This window comes from Astatotilapia calliptera, chromosome 23 (genome assembly GCF_900246225.1).
Source record: "Astatotilapia calliptera chromosome 23, fAstCal1.2, whole genome shotgun sequence".
Lineage (NCBI taxonomy): Eukaryota > Metazoa > Chordata > Actinopteri > Cichliformes > Cichlidae > Astatotilapia > Astatotilapia calliptera.
The window spans coordinates 43,323,864-43,343,239 of record NC_039323.1 but is presented as its reverse complement, the minus strand read 5'-3'; the positions used below and the strand labels follow the sequence as shown (position 1 = coordinate 43,343,239).

Here is a 19,376-nt window from a genome sequence, read left to right as displayed (position 1 = left end):
ATTGAGTTGTATTTTTGTTATTGACCAAATACTTATTTTCCACCCTGATTTACAAATAAATTCTTTACAAATCCTACCATGTGGATTCATGGATTTTTTTTTTCACATTCTGTCTCTCACAGTTGAAGTGTATCTCTGGTGCAAATTACTGACCTCTGTCATCATTTTAGGTGGGGGAACTTGCACAATCGGTGGCTGACTAAATACTTTTTTGCCCCACTGTAAATGGAGAAAGGGTGGGTGGTTTCTCTGCACAGTTGGATAAATGGTAAATGGTCTGTATTTATATAACGCTTTACTAGTCCCTAAGGACCCCAAAGCACTTTACATATCCAGTCATCCACCCAGTCACGCACACATTCACACACTGGATGTTGTATACTATTCAAAACCGGGTATCAAAATTACACTGAAGCCTATTGGTTGAGTTTTGGTAGCATCCTGGGTATCAGTAACTAGTCATCATTAGTAGTAGGTTTGAATCTCACCTCTACCTATCCAGTGTAACGTATTTTTGTTTCATTGGATGCTTCAAATTGCAGTGGGTCATATGTGTTGACTTTCACATCTTAACATCAGGGCTCCATTTTTATATCTCATCTATAGCACCTATGTGAGCCTGTCTCAGAGTACCTGAAATCGCAAAACAGCGACAGCAAGAGAGAAAGACACAAAAGGGAAAAAATCAAGCTGCTACTATCTTCAACTATGTCATGGTTATTAATAGACAGAGACTTTCACCAGCTGAAAAACTGCATGAAAACTTACTAGAAAATAATCTAGTCAGATTCTGATATTCCTGTTTTTGTTTTGATTTTTAAAGAATGAAATGAATGAAAGAAATGTGCAAACACACATCCTGTAAGTGTCTATAAGAGGAGAAGCTAAAGGCTTCTACAGAAACTGGAAGAAGAAAACATTCCGTTTGTATTTCCCTTAAACTTTCAAACTCAGTCACTTTTTGTCTCCGTGGACACACACAGCGTGTTAACGTCAAAGCTAGTCAGAAAGATTGAGACAATGAGGGAATGTTTTTAAACTAAATTCTTTTCACCCAGCAACTCTCCTGGTCTCTCTCACCCTTCTTATATTCTATCTCTTTGCAAAGTTCAATATTTCCCCCCATCGTGTCCTTCCACCATCACACGGATTAATGTGGTTCACGGGTGTATATTTGTAGCTATCACTAAGGTGTCAGCTTTCTGTCTGAAGGTTTAGTCATTCCAATGAGCAACAACTGAAAAGCCCTTTTTGGACATGAATTCCCAGCCTTCATGTGCACTTTGATGTGCATCCCGCTTGTTTTCAGAGTCTGTGTGTGGTTTTCACTATTCTTCCAAGTTCATTTGTATGTGTATGTGAGTTTCTAGTGTATTCATGTGTGTGTGTGTGTGTGTGTGTGTGTGTGTGTGTGTGTGTGTGTGTGTGTGTGTGTGTGTGTGTGTGTGTGCAGTCGGAGGCTCCAAGCCCTCATGCGTCAGAATGCTTTTCTTTTTCTGTGGCCCCTGAGCAAACATATTAAGAACTACCTTATCACTGCTTATACAGCCATGTCCACATACACAAGACACACATATTAAACACAAGCCTAAGCACACACACACAGACACCAGATTCACAAAACAATACAGCTGACACCAAACACACAAAGCTTGCCGCCACACTCTCCAAATGTCACCGACCCATCGAGGAGGAAGGGCTGGGCTACGTGGCCTTTCAGGTCTCATTGGTTGATGCTGAGAAATCAGTCTGACGCTCTGGGACAAACCAAGGATTATAAAAGCGAGGTACGCTGACTGTGTCCGAAAAAGCAACACACTCTTGACAAGCCTTCTTTGAGAGGTGCATCCATGGATTATGAAAAGAAAGACTTTCTCTGTTTCACAGATGAAACTGATGCTGAACTGTAGGTTTTTTAGAGAAGCTGCAGAGATTTAATTGACAAATACCAATTTAGGTGTAGTATCACACCTGAAGATAACGCTGATTATCTCTTTGAGTAAACTGGAAACGACAGACTCTCCATAGACAAGTCACTAAAAGAACCCAGAAAATCTCCAGAGCTCATTTTTTGGATGGATAATTTGAGCATCAGGAGAAACAATACAGACTGAGAACTTGTAGAACAAAAACACTGTGGGAAAAAGATTCTTAGTCCAAGTTTGAAACTTTCAGAAAAAGTAAATTCATATAGACTTCAGGCCTGAGCATCATCTTTTCTTCTTTTTCAACTAAAGCCACAATGCTAAACAGAGCAACAGCTTTGATGGGGATGGCGTTCATCCTGCACGTTCTGATGATTCTAGGGATGCAAGTGGAAGCAGCAGCTGATGAAAGAGGTAAAAAAATGTTAATAATACAAGACCGCCTAATTCTCATAGCCGGCATTTCCTTATTCTTGAAGAGTTACTGGTTAAAGGTTTGTTTGTGTTTAAAAAAACTGTGCTTTCATTTAAAGCATGTCACAGTTTTTAAAAAAGTCATTCAGTCTTCAGCCTCGGTCTTTGCATCAATCGTTTCAAAAGAAGGTGTATGATGGCTGGAACCGAATAGCAGCTTCTTGTCTTTCTGTGCACGCTCTTCATGGAAAAGCCAGCCTAATCGCTTTATTGTTATTTGTTTTGTAGGCTTTGTGAAACAACCACGTTCCCTTCGTAGTCTTTTTCATGTCTCAGCTGTTCCACAGAAGACCTTAGCATTCAATTCAAACCAATACCTGAAGCACTGGCTCCTCAAAAGCACAGCAGCTCAACATGATGGTACAGCACAAACCACTGACCGAACTGCCACAAGAACTATTGCAGACACCAAGTCCAAGCAACCAGTGGTCAACAGCAACACAGCTGGTCCTGGTACACAAGCCAAGCTGCAGAAGATGATCTCAGCCCTGGAGGAATTTCACCGGGCATTTAACAGAACCCGGAGCTCACAGCTTACCATCATGCCACGAGGTAATACCACTCTTCTTTTAACTTTTTTATGCATTTCCTTCTTCATTGTATTATAAAATGTATTACTCTTTAAGGTTCCAGCATTAGCAGAAAGAAAACGCCAAGAGAAAGGTCTCAACATAAAGAATATCTCTCCCACATTAAGACACTGTATCTGGGATATTTTCTACCATTGGCCTTTATCACAGCACGAAGGAGGAGATCAGATAATCAGAGCATCAGTCAATCACCTGCCCCTCCCCATGTACCTCGATGTCTCCACCAGAATGAATGAATATGCCTTTGTGAATATGTTTTTTAAAGTTCTTTGAGTACTCTGACTAGACTAGAAAAATATTAGTTCATTTCAAAACACTTTGTACTTACGAGTCGCTGCATTAAAGACTATTTAACATCAGACTAACTCAAACATGCAGCTCCTTAGGTAATGTCTGGAGAGACACAGGACTGCACAGTATTTACAGGCTTGGCCTAAACCAAGAAGTGACCTCTGCTTTCCTGACATTTTTGTTTTGTTTTTCATTTCAGTAAGCAGCAGAAATGCCGGGGGGAAAGAGAAAGTGGTAAGTTAGACCCAAAGTCTAAAGATCTGAGTGCTGCATGAATGTATGAACAAATGTCACTTAGTAGGGCCCGCAGTCTGAAGCGGTTCAAGTGGTCAGTCAGATTAGAAACATGCAAAATAACTGCATTCAAATTAGACATAAAGAAAACAGATACGTGAATTGGCTGACAAGAAATGAGAATTTTGTGCTCCCTGCATTATTCACTTGCTTGAGTAGTCTTTGGTTGCTTGCAGGTTAATAGTCTATCTGAAGAGAAAACTGGCTTGTTGTTTAGTTTTATTCAAAACACTGGTCTTTGTCCCAAAGGTGGGCAGTTCTAATGAAGTGCTGGTTGCATTTTGAACATGACTTCTTAAATCCAGCAATAAAGAACTTTGACCAAAGGATTAAATGAACCAGAGTGTGACAGGGTGCAGAAACGAGGATGTCTTGAAATCCAAGCAAAGCCACTATGTAACAATTTCCACGTATAGGAGTGTAAAACAGCCAATGATGTTTGTGTGGTTGCATTCTTAAAAGGGGGGAGAAGGAAAGTATCTCGTTGATGACTCGTGCTTTGATTGCTGACAGCCAGTTTAATCTTTTTGTTACCGTTGTGATGGAAGCTCACTGCTGCTGAAGGAGCGGTGAATCCCACCACTGCGTGCCCAGTGTTACTTGACAGCACTGCATCCAAAGCCAGTGCAGACGTCATCCCAAGCCTGACTGGTCGAAACTTTAGGAAGTCCTTCCCACCACAGACCAAGAAGACCAACAAAAGAGGTGAGCAAAGTTAGTATATATCTTCTGACAGGTGGTGTATTTGGTTGACAGACCATAATAATAAACAGGTCAAACCTATTTATGTATTAAGCCAAGCTGCTCTCATTCAGCTTTGATTAATGCAGCACATTTGCAGAGCGGCAGTTCTTGGGGACTGGAGTGCATAATTACGTGTGCAATTTTTAGTGTGCATGAATTTATCATTGCTCTTTGAGGTGTTGTCACAGCTTTTTCACCAGCATGTCTTCAGACTGATTTATAACCACGTGTTCCTTCTTTGCTTCTTCCACAGTGTGTTTCTGGAAGTATTGCTCTCAGAAATGACAGCTTTCCAGCCGCGGCTCACTTTTGTGTCTCATCTTCTTCCTTTCGCTCATCCTTCCATCTACCCAAGTATGCGTCTCCATTTTTTATTCAGCCTCCATCCTCTTCTGTATCTCCTGCCTGACTTTTGAGTGCTAAGAAACTGTGGCTATGACAACAGAAAGATCTTCGTGCCGAACCAGGCCGGCGCCAGCCTTGGACCTTTTCATTCATGCATCAACTAACAAGACAGACCAGTCAAAACAAACCTTGTGCACCCTTGGTCAAGACACACACACTTGTTAACCCTTACGCTCCTTTATAAGACAGACACGCGTCAGTTTTTCAATGTGTGTGCCATATTTTAAATAAAGTTTATCATTTGCATAGCAAATACTGACTGTGATGACAAAGGCTGCCATTTTATTTCCTACAGTCAGAGATCTGAAACAGTAACTTCACTTTGTGGTTTTTCTTTGATTACACAGTTTGTATTTAAAGGATTTTGTAACACTGGTTGTTGAGCTGAGATCAAATACAGTACTTTATTTAGATACAGCTTCAGCAGCAGTATGTTGCAATCTGACACTAAATCATCATCAGAGTTAATAGTATTTGATGAGTGACACCAGCTAGCCTCAGTAGTCAAACCAGCCTATGTCCAGACCAGCAGTGAATTCTTCAACCGGGCGTTTCTGGGGAAACTGGACTGTGAGTATTTGGTGTCCGGGTATGTAAATTCTGGGTCACTTCATTCAAAGGGTTTCTGCAGAAGTCAGCGTCATTGTCATCCAGCTGGTGATTATATACAAGTCTCTGTGTTAAATGTGCTTGACCTTGCAATCACAATCATTTTGTCTATTTTTATTTACCACAATGATTCAAGCATACACTGCTTTGGAAAGTCAAAAGTCTAGCACAGGACCAAGAGCAGGCTATTATATCAAACATCACACCACTGTTTGAGCACATGATGGACATGGACAGTGGTTAGGTTGTGGACTGTAGCAGTGATGTAGCAGGAAAATATCTAAAAATAGTCTATCCTCGCATGGCAATAATTTGTGCATCCAGCCTTTACACTGCTGCCTTCTTGTGGCCACAGTTAGCTACAGTCTGCTGCCCTTGCTTAAATTTCATAAGGGAATGCAACCCTTGCTGTTTTGAAGGTGTGTCAGTCAATTACTTTAGTGGGCAAGGTGAGAGGCCAGGAGGTTTTTCTGATGGTTTGTGCGTAAGCATTGTGGATAAACCACTGGCCTTTGACTATAAACTGATTAGAGACCAGCATGTGGCACAAGCGACCACTGACTGACCTTTCACTGTTCTGAGATCACTTACTATCTGCGCTTCATATACAGCTAGCATTAGCAAGTAAAAGAGCCTCAGTGGTTTGTCAGCGTAATACGAGTCTCCTCTTTGTACCTACTTTGGCTAACATGTGGGATGAAGAGAAGATGGAGAATAAAAAAGCCGTTAATAAATTTTAGTACATTAACAAGGAAAGCTCTGATTACGATAGAGAGGGGATGGCAGCTCTAATCATATCTGATCTAATAAAATGCAGGCTCAGCAGTACTTATTAACATCTATGAGATTATCTGAATGTACTGTCTTTAACCAGCAGCTCCAAATTCATTTTCATTCATATTTTTAATCCCCTGTAGATATTTACAGTTAAAGCGTTTGCTCAAGCCTTTAATTCAGCTGATTTTTTTAATTATTAACTTACTTAATGTGCTTTAAAAAATCTAAATGAAGGCCTGTATTTCTGAGCTCACTAGTTTTTCAGAGATAAGTGGTCCTCACAGGACAGCAACTACAAACGTGATTTATTTTATGAACCATGTTGCTGGGCACTAAACTGTATATATGCAGTGTTGGGGAGTAACGGAGTACACGTACCGCCGTTACGCATTTAAAATACAAAATATGAGTAACTATTCCGTTACAGTTACCGTTTAAAAAGGTGGTATTCAGAATACAGTTACTTTGTTGAAATAAAGGCATTACACGGCAGTCTTTTCCTGTTTCATTAGGCTATGCCCTCTCTATTTTTGGTTTCCACGCCGGTGATACTCCCCCACTGAAGCTAAAAGTGAGTCCGCTGGATCCATCCTGGTCTCGTCGTTCTGTCAGGGCTCTGTGTGCGGGCAGGCGGAGATGAGCATCCAAATGCAGGACTTGGAGACATAAATGTAACTGAGAACCTCAGTTTTATTGCTGGCACCAAACAAAAAAAGAAACCAAACCGTGAAAACACAAACTGGAACACACAGGCAGGCTCTGAGGGTACAATGCAACAGAGAACAGAGGAAAGCACAGGAAAACACAGGGCTTATATACACAAGGCGGTAATCAGGGAATGGGCAACAGGAGGGAGACACAGCTGGGAGAAATTAGACTAACGAGACAGGGGGAGCGAAGCTGGACACACTGACATAAGACACAATCCTTCAAAATAAAACAGGAAACAACACACAAATCACAAAAACGCAGACTTGACACTGAGAGGCAGACAGAAAGAATATAAGACATGGAACTCAAACTATACTAAACATATGACACAACCGAAGAACTAATCCCTCACCAAGAATAAGACATATATATTTATAATAATAAAGCACCAGAGAATAAGAAAATAATCCATAATGCAAAAAAATAAACAATGACAACTCAAAATGCTGCGTCAGAACTGACCCAGAACCGTGACATCCCACCGTTCATCTGACTCCACAGGACTTGCCTGACCCTCTGCAGCTTGCAGCTTTCCCAGCAGTCTCTTCATGGTTTCTATTTGCCTGTTGTTCCCAAGTTCCTGTCTTGGATTTCCTCGAGCTGTCCTTTGTTGTTATCCGACTACATTTCTCTAGTCCGAATAGCATTCCAGTGTTATTGCAGTAGATCTTGGTGGTGTAGATCAGTGCACTGATGTCTTGTTCACTCTTGGCATACAGTTTGATGTCATAAAATAAAATTATTTGCGATACTTTCTGGATGTCATAATACAACAAAAATCGACATACTACTAGAAAGATAACTTTAGAGTAACTTTGTGCTGAACATTGGGGGGTTAGGGGTTAGGAGGTTAGGGGGTCTCTGGATCTCCGTTTAAATAAATAAATAAATCTGGGTAAATTCCCAGATGGTAAACATGGGACTATTTTGCTGGTAATACCTGAAATGAATAAAGAAAAGCAACAGCCTATTTATGCAAGAATATTCATAATTTTATTGGGGGGGTTATATTGGTTGGGTCTGATTATTGGGGGGGGGGGGGGGGGGGGGTCATAACCCCCCTGACCCCCCTGGAGATTCTGCCCTTGTACAGACCATAATACTATTCTGAATGCTGACTGCTTTTAGTCTCCTCACCATTCTAACAATGCACCGTCAGATCTGCCTTCAGGAAATGTTTTCACTTTAATTACATTCATGTATACCTTACATAGAAGGGCTGCAACACAGACAGCAAAGGCAAAGAAAGTCCACAAAGTGATCCAATCAGTTTAATTCTAGCACTGAGCATGTACATGAAGAACAAAGTGATTCTAATACTGGGACAAGCACGGCTGAATCAGAGTGAACTGTGATCTGCATCCATCAAAAACACATTTACAGTAGACAAATCCAGAATCAAAGCACGGCCACACACAGCTAGTGACAAGCGTAAGATTCAAAGTATTTCCAAGATTATTACACTAAACAGTCCCACTGCATGAGCACACATCAGTGTGTTATTGATCTGTTTTGTTGAGACACACTGTGCTCTTTACTACCTAACAAATGCTTTATGTTTTCATTTTCTATTATCACGAAGTAGATCATGAGCAGTGATTATAAATCAGCAGTGATAGAACTGAATCACTAGCTAAGGAGTAAACACATCACACTGGAAAAATAAGATCTTTCCATGTTGGGATTTTAATGGTGTGTGAAATGAACATCATTAACATTTTCACTTTAAATAGAATAAAAGATGAAAAAATCATTTTGATTTCCTATAAACTGAGTGTTGTTATTGATCACAAAGTCAAGGCTGCGATAATTGTTGTCTTTGAGACTGCGTCTCTCACTCTCTCGCTGTGTGTGTGTGTGTCCGTGTGTGTGTGTGTGTGTGTGTGTGTGTGTGTGTGTGTGTATACAACGGTCAGAGTCAGTGTTGCAGTGACACGGTCCTGCCATTATCTGAAAAGTGAAGTAGTTGTGTTGTCATCATTTTTAAAATGGTCAAGATAGAGATGACACACACACACACACACACACACACACACACACACACACACACACACACACACACACACAGACCCGTGTGTTAGTGCTTTCCTCTTTACTAGTTTTCCTTATGTTCTTTACATATTTCTTGATTTCCTTGATTTATACGCTGCCCTACATTTTGTTTAATTCATTTTGCAACATGCAAATAGGCAAACTCAATCTCCCTCTCAGCAGGACAGGTGCCGGTGAACTCCTCTCTCTGGTAGGCACGGTTCAAATACCGCCACACGCAGGTCATCTCCCGAGGAATCTCAAAGCCACGATATTTCTTTGCTACAACCTGAGAAAAAAGGCATAGAAAATAACCAACAATGGGTCCTTCTGATCGAGCTCATGTAAACGTTCTAGCAACCTGAATAAGCTGCAGACCTTTAGAATGTGGAGTTTGGGCAGCAGGTTGCAGTCAGCCAAGGTGAGCTCTGGCCCATCTAGGAAGCTCCTAGTTGACTCTGGCACATCTCCTAAGACATCAGCATCAATCTCTGCAGACAGGGGAGTCCTTAGGAAGTCATCAAGGCGCTGAAGAGACTTCAACAAAGCTTTCTGTAAGGCTACAAAGTCAGAGGGAGAGAAGTTCAAGTTCAAGTTCAAGTTCAAGGTTCTTTATTTGTCACATGCATAGTTATACAAGTATAACACACAGTGAAATGTAGCCTGACACGCTCCTCGACATGTGCAAAAAAATTGGGGGGGGGGGGGGGGTGTAGAGGAAAAACATTATATATATCTACATATAGTATGTACATTGGGTGAATGTGCAGTAGTAGCAGCAAGCAGGTGAATTCTGTACATTAATATGAATAGACATCTGACTATTTTACAGGATAGACAATATAAACATATTTAAAATTAAAGGAATTGAAATGTACATTGTGCCTTGGTTTAGTGTCTGGAAGAGTCCTGTCTCAGTCAATTATAGATGATGTGAGAGGGCGGGTGTGTGTGTTTAGGGCACGGATGGCTTGGGGATAGAAGCTCCTCTTGAGTCTCTCTGTCCTTGCCCGGAAGATGCGGAACCTTCTACCAGATTGCAGAAGTTGGAACAGTTTGTTGCCAGGATGGGACGGGTCCTTCAGTATCTGCTCTAGTCCGGCATCTCCTGGTGTAGGTGTCCTGAAGCGGGGGGAGAGCAATCCTGCAGCAGCGTTCTGCTGTACGGATCACTCTCTGGAGAGCTTTTTGGTCCTTCACACAGCTGTTCCCAAACCACGATGTCATGTTCTGTGTGAGGATGCTCTCCACAGCGCCTGTATAGAAAATCCTGAGGATCTTTGGAGAGACCCTGAACTTCCTCAGTTGTCGTAGGTGATACAGGCGCTGCCTAGCCTTTTTGGTCTGGACCTGAATGTGGGCAGCCCATGTCAGGTCTGAGGATGACATGGGGATGAGGATGACATGACATCCTGTCAATCACACGCTGATGTGATTGACAGGATGAACTATCTGAACAAACACTGATGTTTTCCACAACAACCAGCTCCTTATTTACACACCAGTATTCACCATTTCCAAAAGACTTTTAATAAAATGCAAATATTTGCAGGTTTGTTTGGGTTTTTTTGCAAATCATTTATAGTTTAAACATATTGAATACTGTTTTTCAAAAAATACATGATTACTTTAAGGGTCTTTGAGGGTCACCTGAGCTACCCTCCCAACAATATGCTTTATCACAAAGGAGAGTTTTAAGTCTTAAGCTCATCTTAAAAGGGCGTCTGTCTCCTGAATCCAAACTGGGAGCTGATTCCACAAAACAGCCTCTGCCTCCCATTCTACTCTTAAATATCCTGAGAAGCACAAGTGAGTCAACAATCTGAGAGCTTTCTGTTCAGGTGATACCATGAGCTCTGTCACCTGAGATTGAGCCTGATTATTCAAGAAGAAAAAGAGTAAGTTATGGTGAGGGTTTCCCCACAGAGGTACGGCATGGGAAAACAGCTTTAGTTTAAATAGTTTCAATTTTCCAATATAAAACGAGGAAAAGTCTGCGTATTCCATCTTCTATAGTTTAATATAGTTTAACATCTGTATAACACTGCATGGCCATGACCAATGTTCCCTCACACAAACTCCCTGAGCGTCCCTTGGACCACTGTGAGCAACAGCAGACGTGTGCACTGTGGTCACGCCAGCATCCAGTCCATCCAAGTCACATGTTTATTAAAGTAATCAAATTACAGCATTTATGTTAGACGACTTTTAATGAACTGCTTTAGCCCACTTACAATGAAAACTTAAAAAAATCTTGTTCCTGACCTGTAGCATGTTAACACTGTTGGAAGGAAAAATAACTTCAACTCCAACTTTCTTCTTTTTTTTTATATAAAGCTCTGACTTGTATTCTGAGTCTGTGGTCTGGGAGAGAGTCTGTAACTCTGTCTGTAAAATACAGTAAACAATGACCAATGTTGGGCAGTTAATTATATAGTTACTTCTTCAAAAAAGTCACTGAGTTATGCAAACAAAGCTTTTTGCAGCTGTTTACCTAAAAATGCAGCCAAGGCGTTTTTTTATGCTGCAGTCACAAACAAACCACACACACACCTTACTAACTTTCTTGAATACATGTTTCCAACCTAACTGTGTCCCTTCTTACCATCTGTTGTGTCTTTTCTTGAGTTTTTGATGTACGCTGAGAATTTGGCAAAGATGTCGATGCCAGCTGTGTTAGCTTCTGGATGTTTGGGAGCCAGTCTGGGATATCTGGAGACAAAATGGAGAAATTTGAAATTAACCTCAACACGGCTTCCCATCGCAAACACATGTCTTTCAATGTGTGCTTGCATACCGGGGTGGAGTCAGTTTCTCCTCCAAGAATTCTTCTATCTTGTTGACATCAACCTTGACTTCACCATTAAAGGTCACAAAAGGAGGGTTGGTTCCTGGAGCAAGGTTGTGGAGGTCAGCCGGCTTCCTGATAACCCAAAAGTCAGGCGCATGTGGTCACTCTCATGTGTATCATAGTCACTGTATGAATACGTGTATGCGTCTGCACCATGTTACCGCTTGAGGTCGACTGTGGTGACATTAAAAATGACTCCTTTTAGCCACAGGATCATAAAGAGTCTCTGAGAGAAAGGACAGTTTCCGATGCTCTGTCCATCACTTCCTGCCTACACACACAAAGACCAGTCATCACGTGTCCTGCAGGTGATCTATGGATAAAAACTGTAGTGCTTCACTTATGAACAGCAGAACAAATGGGTGGATGAAGGAAATAAAGAAATAAAACCCCAAAAGAACGATACGGTGTAAGTGTAGATCTTACATCTCTTTTCTCATATTATAATTAATTTGACTGAATAAATCTGGACTCTGTGTTTAACAGAGATGTACAGGAGAATATCCTCTGCATGATAATTCCTGTTTCTCTCCCATGTGAATACACACGCACATCAGCTATCTGTTGAAGTTCAGGTGAATCTAACACAACTAAAATGTGTCTGTGTCCTATTATTAGCTGAATTGGGATAAATATCTCAGTATGGTCACTGTTAGAGATCCAATACTGGAAAGAAATTCTAAAAAAATGATCTCGCAGAGGAGTAATGTAAAGAGTAACGTGATCAATAACTTTTATAAGCAACGTGCTTCATCTTTGCGCTATGAGTGTTGTGTAAAACAGTTTTCCTGTGAGTAAAGAATTCATACTGAATGTTGCTGCAACAGCTCTGAGCTCTCAGTAACAAACAGGAGGATAATCAGCTTACCCAGCGAGACTGCTGAGATTAACATAGCACACCAGCACTATTCAGACTATTTCATTCTGTACTCTTTTACAAACAAAAGCAGAAACTGTGTTTCAGCATAAGTTGAAAGTAAAATGCTTATTTTAAGATTTTCATGATCGTGCTGTTTTAAAGAAATCCTCAGATGTGAGGATTTACAGCTTTTCTAGACCACAGAGAAGGAAACCTGAACTTCTACATAATATTTGTATCTACCTCCATCTGTGCTGCCCACAGGGCCCGTGACAAAGGAAGGCTTTGTTTGAACAAGCTTGTTACGTGGACGCGGCCGACGCTCGGGTATTTGTGCTAAATCTCTCAGGTAATGAAAGTTATTCTCAGGATGCTGTTGAACCAGAGCACAGAGCACACAATGGTCACAGAAGTGCAAGCTTCATGTACTTTGAATCTTTTTCAAATCTCATTTAAAATTACATGCATTAAGTAATGTGGGTTACCATGGCGATGGATTAGAACAGCACTGTCTTAATGGGATGAGATAAGCAGATCAAGATTAGCTTTTTCACTTGCTGTTTGTCTGTCACGGTCCTGGGGTGGTGCTCCAGTTTGGTCACTCTTGTTGTTCATTTTTGCAGATTGTTGATGTTCACTGTGAGAGAGCTCAGCTCTTGTTCAGTTTGTTTTTCCTGTCCAGTGTCTGACACCCAACTGTGGCTGTGGTTCTGCCACATTAATAATAACAGTGACTCTTACAGGCAGCCGTTTAAGTTTATTGCTCTATTCCAGGAAGCAAGCTTAGCTAACAAGTTTGTGTGAGAGAACCAGCTGACAGACATCTGTGCTTATTCATACATTTCTGCCAAACTCACATTTTACATTTTTACAAAAATTCCAATTAGATATTAGTTTTCTATTTTGTGTGCAGTGATCAGCAGTCATGGATTAATCATCCCCTGAGTTCAGTTGCTTCCAGGCACTTTATATAGTAAGATAACAACCCTACAATGAAGCAGCAAGCTCAGAATACGTAGTCTCCATCCTTCTAACTCTCGTGATGCTAGGTTCTCGGGTTAAAATGTGTTCACAGATTGAGGTTGTAAATCATGATATCAAAGAACATTTTGAAGGCTTCTGTGTCTGAAATTCAGAGTCTGAACATGGAAATCCACTGAAATTCATCTAAATCAGATTCCACTTGCATGGCATGGATGGGTCACAAATTCAGACCAGATTCAGTTTGGCTCTGGTCATTTCCCAGCTCATCCTGTCTAGATCGGGCCAGTGTGACAGCAAACATGGATGCTGGGACGTGGAGGAGAAGGGAGATGAGCTGGTAGCTGACAGCTGAGCTAATGGGCAACACTGGCCTGAACAGGCAACTGTGTGAACAAACACTGTGAATACTGAAACAGTGTGTGCAATGTGCTGGGCCAAGACCAGGCTCGACCTCCCAAAACTATATTGAAATATTTAACCTCTGTAAAAGGCACTTCTTACAGCACATTTACTGATAAAACGAAAGACTTGGAAAGTCCCCCTGCATTTGTTTTCAGGGAACTATGAGCACTAGCAGTCACACGCACCGTCTGTCAGTGAAGGCTGAATATTAGAAGAGATTAGAAATGGGAAACATTTAAGCACTTTTCTCTATATTTATTACAGATTTTTATCCAGTACAACCAGAAATAATCTTATTCTATATATAGAAAAATTACATTCTCTCAGTGTTACTGAATAATTATTCAAAGAGTTTTTATTTAATTCAGCATGTTGTGTTAAAGTGGAGTCACTGCTCTTCCTATGGTGAAATGTGGTGGAGCTCCACCGGTCATGGCTCTCTTTGCGTCCTCACACAAAGTTGAGCTTATTGAACTAATTCAGCTGCTCTGGAACAGGAAACTCTCAGCGTCTCAGTTTAAAGTCAGAGTTTGATTAACATACTGATGAAGCTGCTACAGCCTCAAAGTTTCAGGCACCAGTGACACTACATGTGGGTAACAAGTTATAGACACCAGTGACATCTCCACACACTTTACTGAGCAGGTATCACCTGAGCTGCTGTCACAGCCTTCGTGGGCTCTATAACCCTCTCTGCTGCACTGCAAACATCGGTTCTATACATTGTGTGTGTCTGCCGTCTGTCACTGCCAGTGTTGTGTTTGTTTGTGCTCAGCTCTCAGCCTCTTTTCTTTGTATCTGCTTCCTCTTGGTTTGATGAGAGAACACAGCATTGCGTTTCACTTCTATGGTGCTGACTGTCAGATCTATGTCCCTCTGCAGAACAAAGGCTCATGTTCCACACAGCCATTACTTCAGTGTCTCAATTAAGGCTTGGATGTCTCTTAACTTTTTAAAATTCAGTGATAAAGAGACTGAGGTGATGGTGTTTGGTAGCCCCACTGAGACCCCCAATGTGTATTTAGAAACCTTGACCCAATATGTTAAGCCAGCTGTCACAAACCTGGGGGTCAAAGTGGACTGTGATCTGAAGTCATTTACCGAGGGTGCAAAATGCTGCAGCTCGTCTGAAGTTTGAGCACATTTCCTCTATTTTAGCTTCATTTCACTGGCTGCCCATTTCTTTCAGGATTCATTTCTAAAATTCTTTCATTTGCTTTTAAAGCTCTCCATGGCCTCGCCCCATCCTATCTCTCTGAGCTGCTACAGCCTTATACACCCACCCGCTCTCTCAGGTCAGCTGATCAGCTGCCCCTGATTGTGCTTTTGCTGTAGCAGATCCAGTGTTGGTTTATTTTATTTTATTTTATTTTATTTTATTTTATTTAGTTAATTCTACGTTGTTTTATGTTGTTGGGTTTTTTAAAAAAAATATAAGGCTGTTTTAAGTCAAATCTTTATGTATTATGTGTTTTATTTTATTCTATTGTTATTAACTTATTTACTGCACAGCACTTTGATCGTGTGCTGGCTATTTTAAAATGCTTTATAAATAAACTTGGATTGGGGTAGACAAATTGACTGTATTTTTGGAAGTACATGAAATATCAATAAATTACACTGACAGTGAATCAGTATGTTTAATGCTAAAGTAGAATGCCATGGAAAAATCAGGATCCTTTTTGTACCACATAAAAAGACTGTAAAAACACATCTAAGCATAAATTCTACTTAATACGACAAATGCATTTATAACATATGTGGCAGTGAAATATTAACAATAAAGGTCGTTTAGTCTCTGTGTAGATTTATTTGTTATTAACTGATATTTTTGTGTAATTAAGGAAGTTTTCACTAACAATGGTGTAACATGGAAAATTATTAAAAGCTATAATTGTGCTAATTTCACTGATGGCTTAGTATCTTATAAAATTGGTTACCAAAAACATAATAAGAACAAATAAGAAGATAAATGCATATTCTTTATGACTGAGGTATTTACCGTCGCAGATTCTGGGACTCTTACAAAGAATGTGGTATTTTTCACTTTTTTTTGCACAAGTATTTAGAAGCATCGAATATTTTACAATAATTAAAAAAAAACAATCAAATAATTTATTTTTATAACGTAGGTCTCATATTTATCAAAATTATTTTCTAAGTCAGGACAGCTTGAAGTTTTTTTCGTCACATTTTATGGAGCCAATACTCTGATCTTGATGTTCAGGAAGTCGTCTTCAGGTTTGTATCAGGTTCAAACACAGACGGAGGCCTGATGGCGAGTGGGATGGAAAAAGTCTTTGATATATGAAGCTAACATTTCATAACGTTTTATCAGTCTTTATTAGTTTTATCTGTGTTTCTTGTTCCTAATTCTTTTGTGTATTCATATCATATTTCCTTTCATTTTCAGATTTTCTCTTGTACTAATGTCCTCCCTGTTCTCACAAGAACTTTATATTTCTCTGCTTATTTTCTGTGCACTTTCACTTTGCTGTATCATGAGCTTCTCCATAGAGACTAATTCATTATTCATTATGACAAAATGCTCTTTGTAAATTCCCACTATGAGAATAGTAATAACTATCCGTCTGGCATTCATCACAGGCCAAAGGAACCATGGAAGAGTTGATTACCTTGACATACAGGGAGATTTCATAGGGTTGGTTCTCCAGTGTTTTACTGTCCACCACAGGACTGTCCGCTCTCCTGTCGGAGGTCACCTTGATCTCTTCCCTCGTCTCTGCAGTCATCGCCTCCCGCTGAGGGACATATGAGCAACCATGTTCCAGCAGCACCACTCTCTTTTTCTTCACCTGCTCGTCTTTCTTTTTGGGCAGCGATTCATCTTTGATAACTGACTTCAGCTCATTTATCCAATCCGCCTTCCTCGGTGAACTGATCTTTTCTGCTGACGTTTCTTTATCCACCCATTCTTTCCTTCCCCACTCATTCTCCCAGAACTCTTTTTTGATGTGCCTCAGCTCTTTACTCCAGTCCTTCCTTTCAGCAGCAGTCGTCTCTTCTTCTGGCTGATCTGTTTTAATCCAGTCTCTATCTTTTCTCCTGGGTGACAGCACTTTTACTTTCCCCAGTTCGTCTTTCCTAAGACCTTGTGGCTCAGGACACAAGAACCCATTCTCCATTGTTTGCTTCAGTGTTTTAATGCTCTCATTTAGATCTGCCTCTGCCTCACTGTTGTGCACTTTTAGCTTTATGTCCTGTGTCTCCATGTCCTCTTTACCCAGTATGGCCTCGTCTCCTGGCAGCACTTGGTGATCTTCATCTTTTATCTTGTCTGTGGCATCATCAGAACCGCTCATAATGGTGAAAGGATGAACTTCTTCTGATTTTTCACTGGGCTTCTCCTCCATCGTTTCAGTCTCATCATCAAGAACGGTGACTGGCTCTTCTGCCATCTCCACTTCTCCTTCCATTGACTCTTCTACTGCTCCTCCTCCAGTCTCAAATTCTACAAGCATCTCTGTCTGTGGATGTTCTTTTGTGTTGTTTCTCCAAATTGTGTCTGCTTCTTTCAGGAGCTGCAAAGGATGCTCTTGTAAAGCACTTCCTTCTGTTGTGGATTCATTTTTCTCAGATTTGTCCTCTCCTTCTGTCCCGTCGAGCTTCACCTCGATGCCTTTCTCAGATAGAGAAGCTTCCTCCACCTGGTCCTTTGTGTCTGTATGTACCTCTTCTCCAGTCTGGCCCACTGGTTCTGGAGGAACTGTTATAGCTTGTATTCCAAGCTTAGCAGCTTTTTCTTCTTGCATTTCTAGATCATTTCTTGCTCTGTGCTCTTCTTGGCCCATTAACTCTCCAGCAACATTATTGGCTATCGTTTCCTCCATTTCTGAACTCTTTCCTCCCCCGTCCATCTCTGCCAAGTTGTTAACTTGCTCTTCTGCTTGCTCCTTCTGGGTGATGTCTTCAGTCCTTTTAGCTTTAGTGTCTCCATCTGACTGTGGCTGTTCTTCAGAGGTTAGGGCCGTCAGCTCTGGTTCTTGTGCCGTTTGATTGGTTCCTGCTCTCACGGGGATCTCAGAGCCATGATTTACACACTCCTGGACTCCCTGGCATTGCCATGTAAGATTATCAATAACAACCTCCTGTTTTATGGATTCTGAGGGATCTTCTCCATCATTGTTTTTTATTTCATTTTGACTCTCATTATCTAATTGGTAGGTTTGATTGGCCACCTCTTCAGCTGTAACACTTCTATCGACTGGTGTGTGATCAGTGCCCAGAGCTGAAGCTTGGATGCTGGCCTGTTCATTTATTCCAGAAGAAAAAGGAGCCACTTCTATGTTCAGATTAACCTCTGTTATGTTGCCAGCAGTGGGCAAAGTAGCAGTTTCTGTTTCGCCTCGGTCACCAGTACATGTGTTGGAACCGATTCTTGACTCCCACACAGAAGTACCTCCGTCCTGAAGACAGGACACGTGATCGTCGGTGCCTTCGTCCATGTTTTCCTGCCTTACATCTGTTCCTGCGCTTGCTGTTTCTCCCCCTTGTTTGTTTTCTTCACTTTCCTCCTCTTTTTCATCATCTCCATTGCTGTTTAATATTTGCCGTTTCCCTGGTTCAACCACAACCAATAGAGGGGAAAGAGAGAGACTTTCAGCCATCTTTGTATCTTCAGATTCTTTGTCTGTTGTCAGTGTGGTGGTTATTTCTTGATGTCCATCTCCCGCTCCCATTTCTCCATTCACCTCTTCTTCCAGTACTTCACATTCATCCTCCCCCTCTCCTATTTCTCCATCTGATAACAGGGTCACATGTGTAATCTCTCCTTTCTGCCAATCATTGTCTTCTTTACTTTCATCTTCAGTTTGTTCTGCTTCAGCAACCATCAAAACATCTTCCCCAACCTCCTCTGCCAGTTCCACCTCATCATCATCATCATCTTCTTCTTCTTCCTCGGCGTCGTCTTTGATTCTGTGGGTATCCAGGTCTGAAAACATACCTTGTGGGCTGTGGGCAACGGCTCCATTTGGCAGGTCTGGACTTTGGCTACAACTTAATTGAGCCATTAGGAAAATAACACAACTTATTTAGAAAGAAATGATAGTGTCCAAGTTTGCAGGATGAATGTGCAGCTTTATAACATGTAAAATTAGTGAAAATGATCCGGCGTTCTAGAAGAGTTCAAAGATGGGTATGAAGAGTAAAACTTACACTCCCAGTTTTAAGCTTGAATCCCAGAGGAAATCAAAGCGCTGATAGAAAACAAATGAATACAGTCTCACAGGATTTCTGACGAGTCCAGATTCTAAAAAGTAAAGATGGATGGTTACCAAAGTTTGACATCTGTAACAGCTCTAGGAGTGACACGAGGTTCCAAAGTTCCAAAGTAAAGCAAGAAGAAAAATCCAGATTTCCCCTGTAAGATGGTTATGGGGCTCTCTCATCAGTACTGTGCCTCAGGC

At 41.0% G+C, this 19,376-nt stretch overlaps 2 protein-coding genes across 2 annotated transcripts; one reads left to right on the top strand and one right to left on the bottom strand.

The window, feature by feature from the left end:
• The first annotated feature begins 1,938 nt into the window (after positions 1-1,938).
• On the top strand, positions 1,939-4,906 carry urp2 (urotensin II-related peptide). Its single transcript, XM_026158255.1, has 5 exons — positions 1,939-2,339; positions 2,628-2,951; positions 3,480-3,514; positions 4,123-4,279; positions 4,572-4,906. The coding sequence occupies exons 1-5, from the start codon at positions 2,243-2,245 to the stop codon at positions 4,601-4,603; spliced, it is 645 nt and encodes a 214-aa protein (XP_026014040.1). The 5' UTR covers positions 1,939-2,242; the 3' UTR covers positions 4,604-4,906.
• Positions 4,907-8,841: 3,935 nt separating this feature from the next.
• On the bottom strand, positions 8,842-19,376 carry LOC113015864 (uncharacterized). Its single transcript, XM_026158221.1, has 6 exons — positions 16,584-19,376; positions 11,864-11,973; positions 11,649-11,774; positions 11,457-11,563; positions 9,230-9,411; positions 8,842-9,140 (listed from the first exon to the last, which is right to left on the bottom strand). The coding sequence occupies exons 1-6, from the start codon at positions 18,978-18,980 to the stop codon at positions 8,988-8,990; spliced, it is 3,075 nt and encodes a 1,024-aa protein (XP_026014006.1). The 5' UTR covers positions 18,981-19,376; the 3' UTR covers positions 8,842-8,987.